The sequence below is a fragment of the Scomber japonicus genome, chromosome 5, assembly GCF_027409825.1.
Source record: "Scomber japonicus isolate fScoJap1 chromosome 5, fScoJap1.pri, whole genome shotgun sequence".
NCBI classification, from domain to species: Eukaryota; Metazoa; Chordata; class Actinopteri; order Scombriformes; family Scombridae; genus Scomber; species Scomber japonicus.
Window position 1 is genome coordinate 29025154 of NC_070582.1, and position 21075 is coordinate 29046228.

At 38.7% G+C, this 21075-nt stretch overlaps 2 protein-coding genes across 4 annotated transcripts in view; one reads left to right on the forward strand and one right to left on the reverse strand.

Annotated features, from left to right (window-relative positions):
* Nucleotides 1-6440, reverse strand: tsnaxip1 (translin-associated factor X interacting protein 1). Its single transcript, XM_053319618.1, has 11 exons — nucleotides 6395-6440; nucleotides 5490-5598; nucleotides 5193-5333; nucleotides 4971-5064; nucleotides 3824-4020; nucleotides 2985-3126; nucleotides 1878-2044; nucleotides 1644-1757; nucleotides 691-800; nucleotides 324-447; nucleotides 1-86 (listed from the first exon to the last, which is right to left on the reverse strand). Exons 3-11 carry the CDS (start codon nucleotides 5271-5273, stop codon nucleotides 12-14), a joined length of 1104 nt encoding a protein of 367 aa, XP_053175593.1. The 5' UTR covers nucleotides 5274-5333; nucleotides 5490-5598; nucleotides 6395-6440; the 3' UTR covers nucleotides 1-11.
* A 135-nt stretch (nucleotides 6441-6575) lies between these two features.
* The window catches only part of ranbp10 (RAN binding protein 10), a 33201-nt gene continuing 18701 nt past the window's right edge, over nucleotides 6576-21075 (forward strand). For all 3 annotated transcript variants that reach the window (XM_053319224.1, XM_053319223.1, XM_053319225.1), the window contains exons 1-2: nucleotides 6576-6860; nucleotides 16964-17075. In XM_053319224.1, coding sequence (XP_053175199.1) covers nucleotides 6659-6860; nucleotides 16964-17075 — 314 coding nt within the window. In that variant the 5' untranslated portion in view covers nucleotides 6576-6658. The remainder of the gene's footprint in view (nucleotides 6861-16963; nucleotides 17076-21075) is intronic.

The following is a 21075-nucleotide window of genomic DNA, read 5'->3' on the forward strand; positions in this document are numbered from 1 at the left end:
TGGCGAGGGGTTTAAAAGTTTGATAAAGCAGATTCTTCTGATTCATCAAAAGCAGGAGGCAAGGCTGCCACACCGGACTCTGCAAGCTGTCAGAGTGAAATCAAGAGAGCAAAATGTTAGAAACTGAGCAGAAGAAAGTCATGCTGTAAAGAAATAAAGCTTTTTTTTTTTTTTTTTTACATTGTTTCTCTGGGATATCCACATTGGTCTAAGGTGGTGACCGTTCATGTAAATATGTGGTAGAATAGTTGCAAATGGAAGCCTGGGGTCACATTTTCAAAACAAGTTCTGAAAAAGACATCCAAACCCCTGCTGGTACGTACTAGGTTGCAGAGTCTCTGGGAGGAGATGGTGTCATTGCTGCTGTCTGATTCACTTTGAGCCGAGGCCACAAGTTCATCTATTTCCTGATCTGACTTCAGGGGGAATGCTGTCCTCAGGGCTGCCCTGTACATACACGTACACGTACACATACAAACACACACACACACAAACACACAAAAGGCTCTCTTTTGACACAGAAAAACAGAGACAGCCATAGAGAACAAAAACTCTTTTTCTGTTTGAAGGGGTTTTTTTGTTCTTTTTTGAATTGCTGGTTTAAGGATTGAGGGTCTAGTATGTTGTCCAAAACGTAAAGCCCTTTGCAGCAAATCTGTGAACAATAGTATGTGCATTCATTTATATCACCTAAACTCCTGGACAGTGAGTGTATCGCTCTCGGAGACATCAGACTTGAGCGGCTCTTTTAGTTGGTCAGACTGAACCTGGCTTTGCTCCTGGGACACACTCGCACCCACCTAAAAAAAAATCAACAAACAACAAGATTAGTATCACATAGGCCCTGTTTACACCTGGGATGAATATGCATCTCGGGTGATCCGATCAGAAGCAGACAGCTGAGACACATTACTGTTCACACCTGTCTCCTTTATGTGTCTCAAGCTGTGTGTGTGTCCAGATTTCGTTGCTGCCTGCGTGACTTCTACTAGAAGGTAAAAGGACCCTGTGCAGTTATCACGTCATACAAACACCAGATTTGTTTTTAGTGTGGGCTGAAGAGTTAATAACAAATGTTTCGAGAACTAACATGTATGACTATTCCAACTGTTGATTACTCCAACCACGTACATCTGTGCTCCTCTCCATTTTTTGCCACTTCTGGCACGCTTTTACTGAAACAACCGCCACACCCTACACTGATGGCCTATTTTCCTGTAACATCCTGGCTGGGGTGTCAAAGATATATTAGTGTTTACACTAAAAACAGTTATGTCTTCAAATGCGCCCCAGACCACCTCAACAAGTGGTTTAAGATGATTTTTGTTTATTATTTTGTTGTTGTTGTTTATCTAAAAATGTTGCTCTCATTTCTATTCTGTTTTATTTCACTGCCTATATATTTTATTTTGTTATTTCAACATGTTCGAATAAATAAAGTAAACTAAAGTGGTTTAAGTGATTGGATAACAATACGTCTGGTGGATGTTCACAGGGCCTTAGTGAAAGAAATCTGCGCACATACATAAATCTGTATGATACATTTGTGGGTAAAATGTTGAGGAGACTTGTTTGGGGGTTGCATGTGTCACACAGCTACCATAAAATGAGGAGAAAAATGTGGCCAGTAATCTATACTGTACCTGCACAGTGTCAGGGTCATGTGTCTCAGTCTGCATGCTGCTTCTTTTGAAGAGCTCCAGCAGGATGTCATATTCACTCTTCAACTGATCAAAGTCGCCCTGCAGGGTCTCTAACTGGATAAAAAACCATGGTGGAGACTGTGAGGATTTTAAAAAATGTTTAAAAATGAAATCTGTGTATGTGCACATGCAAGTCAGCACTATTTGCACAGTATATGAGTCTACATGAGGTACCTGCTGCTGGGTCTGTTTGTGCGTTTGTTCCAGGCTGTCCCAACTGCGTCGAGGTACCACATCCCAGTACTCTGCCTTCATCCTGCTGAGCTCCTCCTGGGCTTTGGTCAGGTCTTTCCGACACACCTTCAGAGCAAGCTGCAGCTCCACAGGGTCCTTATTCTCTTCTATTCACAATGTTAACAAATACCATCATATCTTTATGTTTGGATATTACATGTTTGGTTGATTTGCTATATAAATAATTCATTTCTTAAAGATGGAGCAACTCTTTTACCCACTTAATGACAGAATTTGACAGAGCCTCGACCAGAGATTATGAGTCAAATGTTTTTAAGGCAGGCCTTTATCTTTGGTCATCAATCCTCATTCATCACTATTTTGGGAGCCCTTCCTTAAAAGTCTCATGTTCAAACCATATGGATACATATCTGAAAATGACCACTATTATAAAATGTGTGTGATTCACAGAAGGGCTTGAAAGCTTAGAGTATCCCCTTTAAAATGATAACAAACACAATTTTATTTAATATTGACAAATATCCTGAACATGAGTCTAAATCAAGATATGCACCAACGTCTAAAATGCTTCTGTTTTTTATAGGGGGAGGTTAACTTCAACAGCTGATAACTGTCATACAGCTGTGACTCAGGAAGGGTTATCATACCAAAATATTATCTACAGACATGGATCCTTTCCAAAATTATAAGTAACCTTTGCCACCTTGAGTGGTATTGACATCTGGTCTGGCCCATGGACTATATAGTACTTAAAACAGTTTGACAGGTGATGCATTTCAAGCAGTGTGGGATTAAATTTCAGTTATGCTTCTTCTTCTAAACCTTCCACAGAATAGAGGCAGGTGATCTTCCATGAAGGCCACATTCTCAGCCTATCAGTTGGGCAATCTTTATGGGTGCTTTTACTATGATTCATATAAAAAAGCCCCTTGAAACGAGTTTTTGTGTTAGTGCATGCATATGGGTGAAGATTAGCCAGAGACAGGCCCTTCATTTTTAACACTTACACAATCAGGACAACCAAAGTGGAAAGATTACAGGTCAGTGGGCAGGAAAATGATGACATGATTTTCTGCCTGTACTCACCTGTCCTTTCATCTGCAGGATGCTCCTCCTTCACAGAACATCTTGTTAGGTCATTGAGCTGCCAGATCAGCAACTTGCGGGCATCACGCTCCTCCCTGTATTGCGTATACTGGTTGGACAGTTCAGATTTCAGATGGTCCACCTGGAGAGGAATAGAAGATAGTGGCGCAGCTGACACGAGACAATGATAATCTACCATCTACCTTTCAATCTGAGCAAAGTCTGTGATTCTCAAACAAAGCAATCTTTGGATAAAGAGATCTCAACCTGAGACCTTAGCTTTTTCATACATAGGAAGGTCTGTCACAATAACTACTTTTGTTAGACAATATATTGTCTCAGAAATAATCATGATAAATTATATTATTGTCATTTGAAGATCATTTTATACCACTGATGTAATAATGATATAATAGCATAGTAAAGCAAGAAGGGTGGGGGGTGGGATTGTAGAGTGGGAGCTACGCTTCTGTAAAAACACAGACTGCCATTGTGGGTCAGGACAGAGTTATTTACCTTTAATTCCATATAAGCAGCGCTGCTGCTTCTAGTCTCCACTCAGGACGTACACAGTGAGGAATGGAGGACACTACTTGCTTAGCCAATGTGACATGAATAGCCTCTTAGCTGCTGAAGTGTGGCAATTTGATAATATAGTTGATATTAGTTATTGTATGGTAAGTCGATAACGTGAATGTGACAGGCCTATACACATGTATAAAATAAACAGTGCAGAAGCAGGGATTCATGTAGATTAATTGCACCTACTTGTACATACTTAAAAGATACATGAATAATAAATGAATAGTGGTCAGAATGCCAAAGTTTATGTCATGTACCACTGCCTGCATGGTCTTTTCTTTCTCCCTCATGGCCTCAATTTCCTCCTGCAGCTGCTCTTTCTCCCTTTTCAAGGCTCCAATCTCAGCTTGCTCCTCAACCCAGCGAGCTTGAATCTTCCTGTCACATTCCTCTGTCACCAGCCTCAGATTGGATCGCAGCGGTTCCAGTTCTCGGATATGATCCTGCTGATATGCTGGACAGACAAGCAACCCAGGGAAATGATTCCCCCACATGGCTGAAATCATTGTAGGTGATCATATTATCTGATTTACGAAATAGGTCATTTTATAAGCTTCTCCAACTCAAAGACCTGCTTGGTTTTTCTCATTTCATATAATTGTAATTCCTGCCAGACAAAACAGAATCATGCAATCATTTCAGAATCTGAGAACTTGTGCTTAAGTATAACATTTCAAGGGCTGGATTGCTAATTGATTAATTGGAAAAACTATATGAATACATATTTTTCAGAAATGAAATAATCAAGTGTAGTCTCTTGTATGAAACAACCACCATTTAAAACACCTCCCACAAATTTGCAGTAGCCAACTTCTCATAGCATTTTTAGTCTTAATTTTCAGCACCATATGTTTTGATTTTGTCAATATTTTGTACTCAGCAATCTGTTCAGGCTCAGTTTGATTATGAGTATTTCATTATGTTTTTTCTCTTTTTTTTATTATGTTCTTGTTCCCTCTGTTTGTTTGAAAGCCAAAATATCTCCAAAAGTATCAAAAATTAAGACTCTAAGGGGCTTATTTTTTAATATAGTTGTTATTGTCTCATGAGTTGCCAGGCTTAAGTGGAACGTCAGTGTATTTAATATATATTTTCAATTCAGATGCATTTCTGGATTTCAGGCCACGGCACACACACAATATATACCCAATAAATGTGCTCTTTTCTTGAAGAAAGGCAATCCATTTCTTCAAAGCATAGCAGTTTTCTATTTCTGGTCGGCCTGAAAGACAGGATTTTCCTTTATTATAACTGATTCTTTGTTGAACTTGTTTTTTCCCCCCTCTCCTTGTCAAAGGCTGCTTTGTTCCTTTTATAGCAGTTTACGAATCCATTCAGAAGTGTAGTGTAATTCTTCTTAGGAAATGCAAATGATCAAGGCAGCTCACTTGTACAGCTACTGACCTAAAGTGTTTTCATATTCTTTTCTGATGGCAGACAGAAGGGGTTGGTAGGTTTTGAACTCTTTGATGAAACAAGCAAAGACATCACGGTAGACCTGTGGTCAAAGCAGATGAAGATGTGTGAGTATACTCTCTCAAACAAAAAAATAAAAGTGTGTGTGGCAGGGATTATGTGGATTGAACCAGAACTTTTTCGTCTTGTTTAATGTCAAAAAATAAACACCTGTAGCCTCAGTTGCTGATATTTAGGTTCATCTGGGTTGATAGTATGCAGCTCCTTGATCACATAGCTCTCCAGGTACATCAGGAGTCGAGGCTTTCTCCCTGAGCCTGCATAAATGTAACTGCTTCCTGTGCAGCACAACTATAGGGTAAAACACACACACACACACACACACACACACACACACAAACACAAATTATCTGGGTGTCAAATATTCAAGCTGTTATTCATCACAATTGCTTATCATGAGTGCACTTGTGCCAAATTTGATGAACCTTTACCTGGCTTGCTTCTTACCTTTCTCACTGGAGATAGTTGGGCAGGAACAGCATCAGCACTTTCTCCTTCTAGCCCTCCCTCTGACGTCTGGACAGCGTTATTTTGTAGACTGTGGTCATATATATGTCTAAAATAAAAAATAAAAAACATAGCTCGAACATTTTAGTTTAGTTAGTTTAGTAACGTTAGTCTGAATAGTCATAATAATACAATAATGTCGTTGTTAGTCAACCCATTTTAATATCTTGCCTTTGTTTTTGTGACGATGTTAAAGGTGGAAATTTGATATCTTTGTGCGGTGACATCTCTAGCCAATATACAACGACTAAAAAAACTTTGAAAGCTCTTGTTCGTTTTAAAAGTCTGAGTTTAAGCCTGTTAATCTCAAAAGACACATCAGCATTGTAGCAGGGTTTCCATGGCAACAAGGACGGAACACGCAGCAAAACCCATATAGCTGACCGCGGCGCGCCTGATCTATTTTTCAATGTGAAACTTTCTTTATGAATAAATATAAAGAGAACATAACTTTCTAACTACGGGGAAAATCGTGTGTGTATGAGCAATTAAGTGTGGCTACCTGTAAGAATGATAAATATACTTGAAAAAAAAGAAAAAGAAAAAAGGTTACTACATATCACGTAAAAACTGGAACTTCAAATAATTACAATGCAAATATAAGTTGATAACACAGATACATTACACATTCACTACATTAAAGGCTCTGTACGTGTCTCAAACAATACGCATATTTTGGGGATATTAAATATATATTTTGCTATTACTGCTGTCCATTAATTTTCATCGAACTAGCAAAAAAATAAATAATGTTCTGCTTTCTTTGATACATGTAAGACGTACCGAAACCAAAAATATATATGTATAATTTTAAAATGAGCTGATGAACTACATTTCCTAGATACCTTTCTCAGCAGAACGGTAGTGGAGAGCAGTGTAGTCCTTTCTAGAGACATTAGCGTAACAGCGAGCGAGCAGCGGGACTACACTACCCACACTGCACTGCTCCAGCCTACAGTACATTCTGCTGCTTATCCGGGGATGTCACACCACTGCTATTTTCTCCCCTCTAGTCCCTCTCACTCTCTCAGCCTACAGCTCCAGCGGACTGACAACGGTGGGGGGATTTGGTTAGAAGAAAAGAAACGGACAATACAGAAGCCACAAAAATGGCAGAGCTTGGAGCGGGAAGCCTGCCGTTAGGAGGGGATCCTGCTTTTAACTACCAGGAACATGAGCTGAACGAGCGGCTGAAACGGCTGTACCCGGCTGTGAACGAGGAGGAGACCCCTTTACCCCGATCCTGGAGCCCCAAGGATAAATACAGCTACATCGGGCTGTCACAGAACAACCTGCGGGTGCATTACAAAGGTAAGAAGAAGTAGTCACAAACAACAGCAGCAGGAGAGGGGTCTCACCTCATAACTGTCACTGTGTTGTTGCGTGAGTGTGTGTGTGTGTGTGTGTGGGGGGGGGGGGGTCTCACACATTCACACTCACACACTCACAGTATGCGATTATGTTGACTGTGTGTGTGTGTCAGTGTGTGTATGTGTGTGTGCAGTCCTGGTAAATCTAGTCTGAGCTGCCTCTCCTGTCCTGTAACCTTGCTTTGTTTCATGCCCAAATGGGTGTCAGTGAACTCGCTAACCTCCTGTCAGTTGCTCTCATTACCGTCACACTAAAGAAAAATCACCTTTAACGAACACGACCCTCCTTATTTGTTTATTTACCGTTTATGACGTTATTTGTTTGCAGTAAACTGACACTGCATGTGACGTGCTCCACAGTTTGTACTGGAAGGGGGGCATTGGCAGCAATAACGACGCATAGACTGGGGGAGGGGGGGTTCTGCCAATAAGCGAACTAATGGTATTTAATAAACAGAAGCTAGCTAACGGCTAGCTATCTCTAGCAAATACAGTAGTTAGCCTAGTGGCTAACTGGCTAACGTTAGCGAGCCTAGCTTTTCCTTGTGACTAATATTGTACTGAAAACAACAGGATAAGCTGCCTACAAGATGGATACCAGCCAAACTTGTTGTTAACCTTCAACAATGTAGCACTGTAACGGGTGTAACGCTCCCAATTGTTTGGTGTTTTTCTTTATTACAGCCAGCACCAAAATAGAATAAAAATGGCTTTGTTTTGTTTTCTCGCGTGATTTCTGTGACACAGTTTTAACTCGTCTTAACTATCACACGATGTGTAAAAATCATTTTCTCAGCCTGGAAGCAACCGGTCCAACTCCTAACTCAGATGTGTTATGTGCCCTGAGCACAACAACAGTCTCATGCCCAGCCTCCAACAGGCAGCCAGCTCGTTCTCAACAGCTGCTGAGAAGGAGGAGGCCTCTGCGCATTACATTAGGCCAAATGTTGCGATCTTGTTATAAATCTGTAGTATCGGCACACTCTGGCATTTACACAATAACACAATAACAGCAACTTCGCTCATCAGATGCTGGAGTCAACTATCTATCCGGATGGCTAAAATAAGTCTGTACGAGCAGCCAGGCCTGTCAGATGGATTATTTTATATATCCAGCTCCTAAATCAAAACAAGTGACGTCTCTGTTAAGTCCTTGTTCTCAGTTTTTAGCCTGCTGTGTTGTTTTTCATCAGTCAGGGCAGCTCACCAGTAGCAGGCAAGCTAGCCCTGCTCTTATAACACATCCATGCTTCTGTGGAAAGTATAAATCTTAAGAGATGCACTGAAAGGCCATTCTTGGCCCTGCTGGCTGTTTACACCAGTGAAACATGTAGAGGATGAGAGGATGCAGGCAGGAGGCTGGGTAACCCATTTTGAAAGGCTTATTTGGCACATACCTAGTAGGTGATCCTGCTGTTTGTGAATAGCAGCTCAGGCCTAATATTTGTTTAAATGTGGACTCACAGGCAGACAGCCTGATATAACCCACAGATTCTTTGATGCATAATTGATCAGCTCCATGTTTATGGGAACAGTGTTCACACTCAATATAACCTACATTTTATTTAATAAGTCATATAAATGCAAATGATGTGTCCTTTTCTTTTCATGCTGTTTTTGCTCCATAGAGTCCTGATAATGACTGTATTTTCTTTACATTCCATTTAATCACAGCTATTGATATTCTAGCATGTCTATAATTAGCTATGTGCTTGTCATAGCTGTGACATTAGCACCAAATGATGAAATGGGCCCATGTATGCCTTCATATAAGACATGTCTTTTAATGTTAGGGTTATGTGGGGCGTCGAGTCTTCATGTCTATGAAAAGTGCCTAGATCAAGTGACACTGCACAATTGTTCAGGGATGACACATAAATAGGCCAATTCTGGAGTGTGTAGGATAATTTCTCTCCTCCTGGTTGTTCTAGCTCTCTCTCTGTTCCCTCACCCTTGTGGTTTGGATGCTATTTTGACCAGTGTGCCAATTTTCTCTGTTCAAGGCCACCGTGTCTACCCAGTCCTTTTGTGCACAGACACAGATTAATCTACACAGTCTTAACAGATAGCTACATAAATAAACACTGCAGCGCGGTTAAACAAATATATTGACCCCAAGCTAGAGGTATTACACTGATTGAAAGATGTCACTTTGTACATAAATTACAGCACTCAGGTCCATGAAGGATTTATCTGCTTTATTCTAATGGAGACATAATTACATCTTTCTTTTGACAGGCTTTATAGATTGATAGACATACAGTTTTGCTTGACAGATAGGGCAAACACATATACACACAGAACATTCTGTAATGTATTGTAGTATACCTTCTAGTGTGTGTGCTCTTGTGAAGTATGAAATGATATATTGCTGATAAAAATGGATCCAATGAATCTCTTGATTGTTCTCTAAGGATGACTGACACGATGATTAAGGACTAGGAAAAATAAATAACTCATTAAAAAATATGAATACAAATAGGTTTTCTGTGGGCGTGTGTTGGAGAAACATACTGTAAACCTGCTGTTAAATAAATCAGGTATTTTTAATATTAACCATACATTTATCCTTATGTCAACTAATTCAGCTAGTAAAAATGTATCTGATATTTTTCAAACAATAGCTACTAAGTGCTTCACAATAGAAGCATTTAAGCCCAAAGCATATCAGATATCTATCTGATCAATCTATAAATAACTAAAACAAGATCAAATAGTGAAGGTGAATAACTAATGAAGAGTTGAAGCAGCAACCTGCTTTCCCACTTTGTTCTACTTTATAAAGTGGTTTCCTTTTTTGTTTTTTTCTTCAAAATGCATTTCAATAACCTCTTGGGAGGGACATGCATTTGCTCAAGTCTAGTACACTGGTTCTTTTCAATATTGAAAAGCATCAACTCATTGAGCTCTGAGCTCCCCACCCTACCACTAAACACTGTGAAGGAGACTCGTTGTGGCCACTTGTTGACCATCTCCTCAACCTATTTACCTATAGTCACTATCTAAAGCTGAAGGCCAGATGAGGGTTAAATGATTAAGGTTAATCAAGCTCAAGTCTATTGTTCCCCTGAGCTCTATGGAGAAGTGCCAGATATACTCCAAAATGGACATGAATGCATTTTTTAATATACTACTTTTATATTAAGGCCTACATGTTTTTCAGTGCATGCAGTTTGTGCATACGGTCTGTATACAGATGGTCTACTAAGACCCTTGTGGCAGATGACAAAAAATTGTCACGCAGACAATAGAAAGCATAATGTGCGTTTTAGCTTCCTTTAGCTCATTGTTTTGTTTTTTGGCCCACAAGCTGTGCTCTGGTCTCTTTTTTCCTGGTTATGACATGCAAAATGTAATAACCAGCTGTATGGTACCTGCCCAGCATCAAATGACAGACAGACACATTTAACAACCAGTCAGTGAATATAGTGGAGTATTTAGCAGTTTGAGAGCTAGATATATCCCTTGGCTGGTAGAGACCAAAACGAAGCTAAAAGGAGAGTGAATATTAGACTCTGTGTCTGCTGGATGTATAAATAAGAAATGACTTGTAGCATGTTTGCAGTGACACCTTTACAAGCTGATGATACATCAGTGTTGTATTTCGAGTTTGTTCTTCTGCCCCAATATCACCAAAAGTAACAATTCATGCAGCTTTCAGCTTCTACACTTGTGACGGCAGTTCATTCCTCTGAAGATGAATCACCCTTTTCTGACATGAACCGTGAAAGGTACTGACCATCATCCCAACTGCTCCACACCCACTCAACCTCCCCAAGTGATGCAAGTCACAGCCTGACAAAGCTAACAGAACTACATCATTTGCAAAAATCTGACATGCAATCCGGAGGTCACCTAAGCGGACTGGACATCCTCCAGTGCTTGGCTGTGCCTAAAAATCCTGTCCTTGAAAATCACAAGCAGAATAGATGACAAAGCACAACCTCGGTGGAGTCCATCTATTGAGAAAGTGCTTGTCAAAGTGCCAAAGATGAAGACAAAGCTTTTGGTCCAGTTATACAAGGACCCAATTGTTCATGGTAACAGCTCCAGCAGCCCATAATCTCACTGCAGCCCCTTTATGACACCTTGGACTGTTTAAGTATTAAACACACTGCTACTTTGATACAGAGAGTCAAAAACCTCACTTAACCCCTCTTGAAAGAGACCGGAATACAGCTGGGACCACTATATTTAGCTAATGTTAGCCGATACCTGTTGTCAAGTAGTGCATTGTGATTGACACAAGCTCCTGATTTGTCATCTGCACCCTGTGTCCTTGATTCTAAATTATTAATCTATTTATGTGATAGGGGTGAAACATGTTCAAAAACAAATCTATTGAATTCCCTTTGAGTCAGAAATTGACATTTTTTAGCTCTATGGCTCTATGGATAACAATGCTGTCTTATAGGTTGGTCGGTTAATTGGTCGGTTGACATTCGAAGGGTTGCCACAAAACTTTCTCCAGAGATTCGTAGTCCCCAGAGGATCAATCACCATGAAATATCCTGTCAATAATTGGGTGGATTGCCATAAATATAGTGCACACCATCATATCCACCTCAAGATGAACTGTAAGATGGTGAACATGGTAAACATACCTGCTAAACCATGGTATGTTAGCATTGTAATTGTGAGCATTTTAGCATACTGACATTAGCATTTAGCTCAAATCACCACTGTGATTCACAGAGCCATTAGCATTGCAGTGGAATCAGCCCTGTAAGACTATCAGAGTTTTTAGATAGATGTTAAGACTTGAGATAGTTAATAATGCATAATAAGAATTTTAAAGCTGTAAGTCATCTGTGGTAATGAATGCAACCAAATGAATGTGGGTGTGAGGGAGATGTCAATCAATGACTATCTTTATACATCAACACAGTCATATGGAGAGGTGAAAACACCTGTGTATGGGGCCTATAAGGGATATTTCCAGTTTATAACAGCTTGGGCCTAATTTGTCTAGTTTTACCATCACTACTCATTTACTTACTAAATGATTGACTTTATTCATTGCCGTTAGTTACTCTGTGAGTTTTATTTTCTTGATATTGAGTATTTGCATTTTTGTGCAATACACATATAGCTTTTTAAATTTTAATCAGCCCTACAGTCTTTTTTTTTTCATCCAGTCACAATCCAGGGTGGCAATCAGAACTACTGCTTGTTATCTTTTGTGCACTTTGGTTAGAGTTTGACAGGTTGTAAGATGCAAGGACCAAGGTCTGCATGTGAGGAAAAGGTCAGGTAAAAAAAAAAAAATCAATAAAAACATTGATTTGAACATTGACGCCTTGGTTACTCACTAATCTCCTCCGCCTGCTTTCAAGGTGTTTGTACTTGTTCATTTGTGGTGCTCTTTTGAAGAACTCTGTACCCATTGTGACAATGTGCATGCAGCCTTCATAATTGTGTCCTCTATTTCATCCAGATCTCTCTCTCTTCTTCATCAGTGTACTCTTCTACTGCTATGACTAAACTGATAGATTTTGCACTCTTCTCTATTTTATGGTCAAGCATAAAACCTGGGGTGGGATAGCTAGTAGTCAGCAACTGAGGCCTCACAGTGCCCATAAGAACAAGACATTAACCTTTGATCCTTGACTTCTGGTGGAGAGGTTTGATGTCAAGTAACAGCTGAAATGTGTGACACCACAATGCCGATGCGGCGGCAGTTTTGTCTCAATATTTCACTTCAGTGATATATTTATTTAACTATTACAATTTGTAAAAAATCCCAGGTGACTCCAGTATTTTTAAGCATGATATATGAACACAAAATTCATATCTAAGTAGTGCAGATTGGGCCGAACCGATTATCCAAATGACTTTACACTCGACACCACACTTCCGTTGTTCCTCAGCAATACACCTACCAAGTGTGGAGTAGATCAGCTGTACATTTGTCAAGAAAATTGATTCCCGGAGCATACTGACTGATTTCTTAATGTTTGTAAGTTCCATAGGTTCAGAAAATGTTGTAAACTCAATTATGAACAGTTCAGCCAATCATAGTGTCATTAACATGTAGGACTTATCTTAATATTACAAATCCTTGTTGGTAGTTTATTTTGAAAGTCTGTCGTTGCCTCGCATCATTTTATTTTGATAAATTGTGGAAGTAGCTCAGTCCATGTGTATTAGCAGAAGCAGTCAGAGATGTAATGTAAGCAGGCATGCAGAGTTCAGATATATTAATGAGTTTTTTTAGTAAGTTAAACCTCTGCAGTGACATACCTCTGCTGACCGACCCGTATAACTTACGGTTAGCCCTCTGCTAACGCTATTGTGGATGAAATACTCTAATTGTGCGTGTAAAACATTATGAAGTTGCTGTTTCGTTAGTCTGAATAGTCATAATAATTATACATTCACTACATTAAAGGCTCTGTACGTGTCTCAAACAATACGCATATTTTGGGGATATTAAATATATATTTTGCTATTACTGCTGTCCATTAATTTTCATCGAGCTAGCAAAAAAAATAATGTTCCGCTTTCTTTGATTCATGTAAGACTTACCGAAAACAAATATATATGTATAATTGAAAAAAATGAACAGCTGATGAACTACATTTCCTAGATACCTTTCTCAGCAGAACAGCAGTGGAGAGCAGTGTTGTAGCTATGCGTCTTCGCCACTGCCATGTTGGTGAGGTCAAGATCTGCTAAATGTTTATATCTTTAACATTTCTCATCCAAACAACTTCACACTCAACACTACACTTCTCTGGTTTCCCAACAATACACCTGCAAAGTGTGCAGTAGATCAGATGAATGGTTGTCTATAAAACACACACACACACATACACACACATACACACACACAGACTCCTTCCTTTACAGTTACAGTTACACTTTATGTGGTGATGTTAAATGTAGTAGCCATCTCTTCCTACCCATCTATGCAGTTGTAAAGAGACCTGTTGGCCTGCTGAGGACTCGTTTTCACCGAGAGGAGCTAAAAATAGGCCGCATGACTGTTGCTGCAACCATCGGACCAGACAGTCACACACAAATCACACAACACACACGTGCACAGGCATGCTGCTGGTGACATGAATAAGCATGTAACAGCACACCACAGCAGCACAGTCGATTTGTGAAGTGGCAGAACAGGCAGAATTGAATTTTATCCTATAAGTCACGCTTACCTGTCTCGTTACTCTACACATTTCTTTGGTTGTTCTGAAGACTACTGTAAAATATTCACAGTATTACATTAACCATATTAGGAACTAATAGAGTGACATTTATACCTAATTATGATGAGTTCATGAAACAGGAAACCCCAAATGTTACATCAAATTTAAAAAGTAGAGATATGTATGTGGGTCAGTGATAAATAAGGCTTAGCAAGATGAACAATTGAAAAATATCTTAAAAAATAGTGTTAAAAGCAGCAGGTTTGTTAAAATGTACATTATTGCCAAAGGTCAGACTGAATGCTCCTGAAAATGTCAAATGGTGTAACCACAAAAGAATGATAAATATTAAATATTTTATTTACCAACTGTGTTTTTAAGTGTACTTACACAAATAATTACTTCATTTTAAAACATAAAATGAAAAGAAACATTTTTGGAGTATATCTACATATGGATTTTAAAGCATTTTGTCAATATTGAGCAGGACATATCCTAAAAACAACCATTTTTTTCTAAATAAGTTTTGACAATTGATGTGAAATTTGTTACAAAACATAGTGTTGCATTACAGCAGTGGATTATATTTATTCCAAATTTTAGTTCACATTTTATTTCTGTACATCAGAATGATAAAATACTGCTTACACCAATTGACACTGGGTTGCATCACTTCATTGACCCATATATGTCATAGCTGAATATGAACCCAGTTTGAGTCATATTACACCATTAAGTCATCACTGTGTGACAGGGCCAGCTCGTGATCATTACTGTATGTCTTGTATCTGTTTCCATTCCTCATTTTTTCCCCCTAATCTTAAATAAATCTTGAGTTGAAATACCAGGGTTAAAAAAACATTTTTACACTTGGCTGCAGTGGGCAAAGTTGGTGTATTGATGGGTGAAAAATGTGTCAAAGTGGAATGGAAACTTGGCATATAAATCGTCACATACATGAAGCATGTGACTTAAATGTTTACTGATACTTCCATTTCACTGTAGAGACAAAATATGTCAGCATCAAATCATCAGAGTCAAAGTTCCTCTAATTAACCCCCAATACATAAATATCAATACTTTTCTGCATTGTTTTCCATAAAAACTACTACCCATAATTGTAATGAATGTGGAACGCCACACACACACACACACACACACACACACACACACACACACACAGCAACAGCAACAGCCTCATCCTATCTGCTGACAACCAGCTGCTTCGTATAAGGTTACAGCCTATCTACATTTCATACATACATACTCACACACTCACACACTCACACACACACACAGAGGACTAACAATGACTTGTATATTACAAGTTATGTATCAAGGCAGGTGAACTCAGTCAATGAATGATGTGATTACATGAAAAAGATAATGATGTACACGCATACTGTGGAGGCTAGATAGTAGTTATACAACACACTACTGAATATGGTAGTCTCTCTCTCTCTCTCTCTCTCTCTCTCTCTCTCTCTCTCATATGACCCAAGGGATTGCATAAGCAGCCATCTATACAGAATGACAGACAGTAATGATTGTTGTGCTTGAATCTAATTTGTTCACACGCAATACATGAGCCCTCTGACCTTGTTGTGTACATTTTTACCACATACTGAATATACAGCTTTTATATCATATTATTATTATTATTATTATTATTATTATTTTATATTATCAGTTATCTTACAGTTTAACCCAACATATTTCTCCACATATCTGATTGATCAAAATCAATTCCATATTTAAATCAACTCAAAACCTAGCTGTTCAGTCTGGCTTTCCACTAAGAATTGTTTATAGTCTTTTTGGTCTATTTTTATTGTATTTGTTTTGATGTTTTCAGTTTTGTTCTCATTTATTTAAAATTTCTAAACATTTTAAACATCTGTATTTTCTGTTCTTTGTCTTTTCATTTTCTTTTATTCTCATAGTTTTTATTCATTTCCTTTATATTGTCACTTGTTCTGTCTTATTATCAGCTTGTCAATCAACTGTAAAGCACTTTGAGCTGCATTAACCTGTATGAAAGGTGCTTTAAAAATAATGTTTGATTGATAATCTCATTACACTAAAGTCACTTTGAAAAAAAGTCTTAATTATTGAGTAAAAACCAGCAGTGATTACCAAATTTCAATTTAGGTCCCATATCAATCTGATAAATGGATTCTTGAAAATTAGAAGTATTACGCAGAGGAACATAATAATTAATAACACTCTTGGGTAAATGTAGGATAAGAAAATAAAAGCTGATGAAAGCCACATTAATGTAACATTGAGTGCCTTTGCTGTTACCTAGTGTGTGCTTTGGCTTGTACAGAGAGCAGTCAGCCTCTGGTCAGCTGGCAGGCTGTGTGTTGAAAGCCCTACCTCTACTGCTGGATCAGATTAAACCGAGACATTTTTTGATGCTGTAATCAGATCAGAGAATCTGCGGAAAGCCAAAGTGGACACCAGATTTGCCTCACATAATTTCTTCTTAGGTTGTATTCGGGTCACAAGACAAATTCATAAAATGCCCAATTAGTAAAATAGAAAATAATGTAGCGTCTTCCTTCTTACAAATGACACTGCTACAACTTACTAACCCAGTTGGTGCTGTTATAATCACCAGTGCAAAAGTGTTAGATTTTTACATTCATGTGCAGAAAATCAGCAACCAAATCCAGGCCAGTTAATACTCTGAATCTCCATTTTGCTGGTTAAATAATGATGGAAGTGGCACTCGACTGTCAGCCCAACTCTTTACAGCCACCACAAGCCTTCACAATGCATTTCCCAGCTGTTTGAAACAGACTTATTGACTCCCTGTACTGCAGAAGACCTCATTCCTTTTGTGAAATCATTTTCTCATGTCCACCTCGTGTCTCCCCTCTCTTTTTAGGCCACGGCAAGAACCACAAGGACGCAGCATCAGTACGAGCCACACACCCAATTCCCGCCGCCTGTGGGATCTACTACTTTGAAGTCAAGATTGTCAGCAAAGGGCGAGATGGGTAAGCACTAAGCAGATACTTATACTGCCAGTTTTAGCCGGTGTGTCTCACGGTCCTGTGATGGCTTTTTCTAGCACGGGGTCAGTAGGTCAGTGTTTCACTCCTTACAAACACCGCACTGCACCCAGACAAAATAACAGCATTATTACAGTACCTCAGTCTTTCCTGTTGGCTTATTTTTGTTTATTTGGTAGTGCTTTTAGATGTACTCTCCAGATATTACACCCATTTTTCTTCAAAATGTAAGATAAGAAAGCTCTATGCTCCTCATGGATGCCTGGAGATGGCAACAAAACACATTTTCTGCATTTTACACCACCTAAACTCCTGGATTAAGTCAAGAAACAGCCGTCTATATTAGTCAGATTGATGGTTCTATGAAAACCAAGAATGTGTTAAGAACAGTATATAATTGGGTGGATAAAGACAGGAAATGATTATTAGCTAAATGGCCATTTCATATTTGAAGTTGTAGTTTTAAAAATGATGTAGCCTAAAATGGTAGGTAAAGGTGAAACAAGGACAAACAATTGATATAAATGAAATAGCCTTCCAACACACCACAATATGATTTAGATGATTAACCTTGGTTAAACAATATTAAAGCTGAGGGTTGCTATTCACAATACTCATAAGGCCATCTTTTTTTTTTGATGAAAACAAACAGTCTCAGCAATAAGGAAAATAAATAAACAAAGATAATGATATGTACATTTCCACATACATATACCTACATATACACATACACACATACACACACACACACGTACACACAGCGCATCCATATAAATAACCGTATAAGTATTAACATATATTCAAAAAAAATAGATGTGCACTCATACCTACATACTTATACCCTACCAGTTAGCAATAGTAGTATTAACAGAAATTAACAATATTTATCATTGTGCTAATAATGTAATAATTACCTATTCAAATAGAATAAATACACAAGGCCATCTTTAAAGTCTAGCAATTGCAACAAATTATTTTGGATGAATGAAATGGCCTTACAACTCACTTAAAAACCTATTATTGGCCATAACAAGAAAGAGACACAGAGCGTCCTTGTAACCATAGTAACTCACTTTCACCCCACTGTGACACATGGCATGAGAGGAGAGAGGGAAAGACACTGTGCTGCTGCCGGAAGAGCCGTTGGTTGAGGTTGCCCTGAGCAGCGGGCATGGGAATACATTAGGCCTGCACGATTAATCGAATTTTCATCGTCATTGCGATGTGAACGTTCGCGATGAACCCATCGCAAAAGCTGGTCTGTAATGCGATAAATTGGCCACGCACACTTTTTTTTTTTTTCGTGGCGTCCAAAACATTTTGCCTTGTAACAGTAGACCAATAAAATTGATGAGTAGTTCACAGAGGTCCAATGAAATTGTGTGATAAATCAAGCACGCTTTATTATTGTAAATCAGTCATTTGTACTGACTCTCATCAACATGGAAAATACTCGAAGAAAATCATATGATGCGGCTGTTACGTACTTTATTATTTTTTCACTTTGCTTCATGGTTGATACACGTTGTCGTCCGACTCGTTCATAGGAGAGAACGGGAGAGTTCGCTCAGTAGGTTTTAATTCAAAGCAAGACGTACAATGACAGGTGCCAACGAGGTAGATTACTCCAGTAAAAGTAAGACTTAGTTTAATGACTTAGAAGTCGCCAAATTACTTACTTTAACGAATTTCGTTAGTTTATATAATGCAGATTTGTAAAATATTACTTTTATGAGGGTCACAGTCACAGACTGTAGAAACTTAGCATTTGATAATTGTGGTAGCAGCGGTGCAGCAGATGTATTGAAGTCCATGCAGCACGCTGTATGCAAACTAATATTAAGCATATATCCTATTCATTACAATGTCCATGGACATAAATTGAGTTCTTTTGCCTTAATAATGATAAAATAATACACAATAAATGCGTGATGGCTGTCAGGCATCGCCAGACCAACCATAGCTAATATCTCATATTACAACGTGGGACACCTGAGGCTTAAAATCCGGCGCGGCTTGTACAAGTACAAAATTGATTTTCTTTCTAAAATTAGAGCATGCGGCTTTTAATCAGGTGCGCTCTGTAGTCCGGAATTTGCGGTAATTACAATCAGCTATTCAGTGTTTTAGAGTACCTAAAAGCAGGCAATCTTTTAAAGCTGAAAATCTGAAAGAGACAGGAACTGTATGCAAACTTTAAATATTTTCTTATTTATCGCAAGTCATATCGTCATCGCAATATTGAACAGTGTGATCGCACATCGCACATTTTGCTGATATCGTGCAGGCCTAGAATACATCACCATATAGATCTGTGTGTATTTTTCTCTTTGCCCCCTTGTTCACACGTGCACTGTCACTGTCCTTTTTCCAGTGTCACAATGTTATCAGTTATGAATTTGTTTTCCACTGCGTGACAAAATGGACGTGTGGCATGTGAGGCTGTGAAAAGTGTCGACTTGGCAACTCTGATTCTAAGTTAAATGTGCAGAGCCTCTGTTCTGGTGTCACACAACACTGACTACAAGCTTATTGTTATTGTTAGATACTAAAACTAAACTAAACTAAATATCAACCTTTTTGTGGATTTTTCCAACATAAATCTAGTGCTTCCCAGGAGTTATTTACTCAATATTTAATTGAGTCAGTATTAACTTGCAATTAAAAATGTATTACTCTCAGTATTAAAACTAAACATTCAGCCTCAGTTGTACTTTGAGATTAATAACATTTTAATTTTGCCTTACATGCTAAACATTAGCATGCTAACATTTAGGGTGTCAATTTAGCATGGTTGTGTAAAACAAGAATAAGGCACTGACGTCAAGAGATATTTGATATATTGCAGATTGAAATACAAATAATGAACTACCACACATGCTAATATGCTAATGTGAAGCTAACATTTCAAATGTTAGCATTTATCACGCTCATGTTATGGCACATCAAACATGACAGCCTAAATGTTGCTGTCGGTGTTTAAACATAATGAGAGTGTTAACATGCTACCGGTGGATCTAAAAGTGGGGCCCTTGAGAGGGCTCCAGGGGGTCCCCAGCAAAAAGGGGGGAATGATTTATTTTCAGTAAGCTAATGACAGAATGTATGACTATTTTGGTCATGGGTTTCATACACTTTCTGTTATAAGACATCTAAAAGCAAGAATCTTATAACAACATGGGGAACCCTGGGACTAAATTCTATCAAATTGGTGGTCTATGGTCTGGATTATGTCAGTTTAGGGGTCGAGTTGGAGACCCACTGTGATAGCAAACTAATCATTTAAATGTAACATACTGAATTTGAGTATGTTACCATGGTTACTGCATGTGTGAGATCTGATTTCTACACACTTAAAGTATATGATTTTTGATAGGTCTATAATACATTATTATTATAGAAGTTAATCTAGAGATCCTGGTATATTATGAGATTGAAATTGTCTCCACCAATACATGTTTTCCTCCATAATGTGTGTGTGGCCTGTCTTTGCTAACCTTCTTGTGGTTGTTGCGGTGGGGTCAGACATCCCAGGGCATGATGATAGCTTGCAAATTTGCAAATTTGTGAACTTGCTTCAGCAGCATTTCCCTCACCTTGAGTCTGCATGAAAACAGCAATCTTTAAATCACCGGTCCAAGATCATTGCCAAATACGACAGCACCTTCCCAATAACGTCACACACGACCTTCACTAGGTCTCCCTCGTCTTGTTGTCCTGGTTCAGTACCATGACAGAGTTACATCAGCAGCGGTAGACATTTAAACTGTTGTATATGTGCAGCTTCAGTGAAGACAGGGATGTAACAACCCCAAAAAACGGCAGCTTTAGCAACAAGCCCCGGCTCGTCAGGTGTGAGGGGCAAAACCTGACTGTCGAGGTTCAACGGAGCTGAAAAATTGAATTTGTCTGAGTGTGACATTTAGCCCAGCTATTTCCAGAAACAGGAATATGACAAGTAAACCGTAAAAATAGACCAAGTATT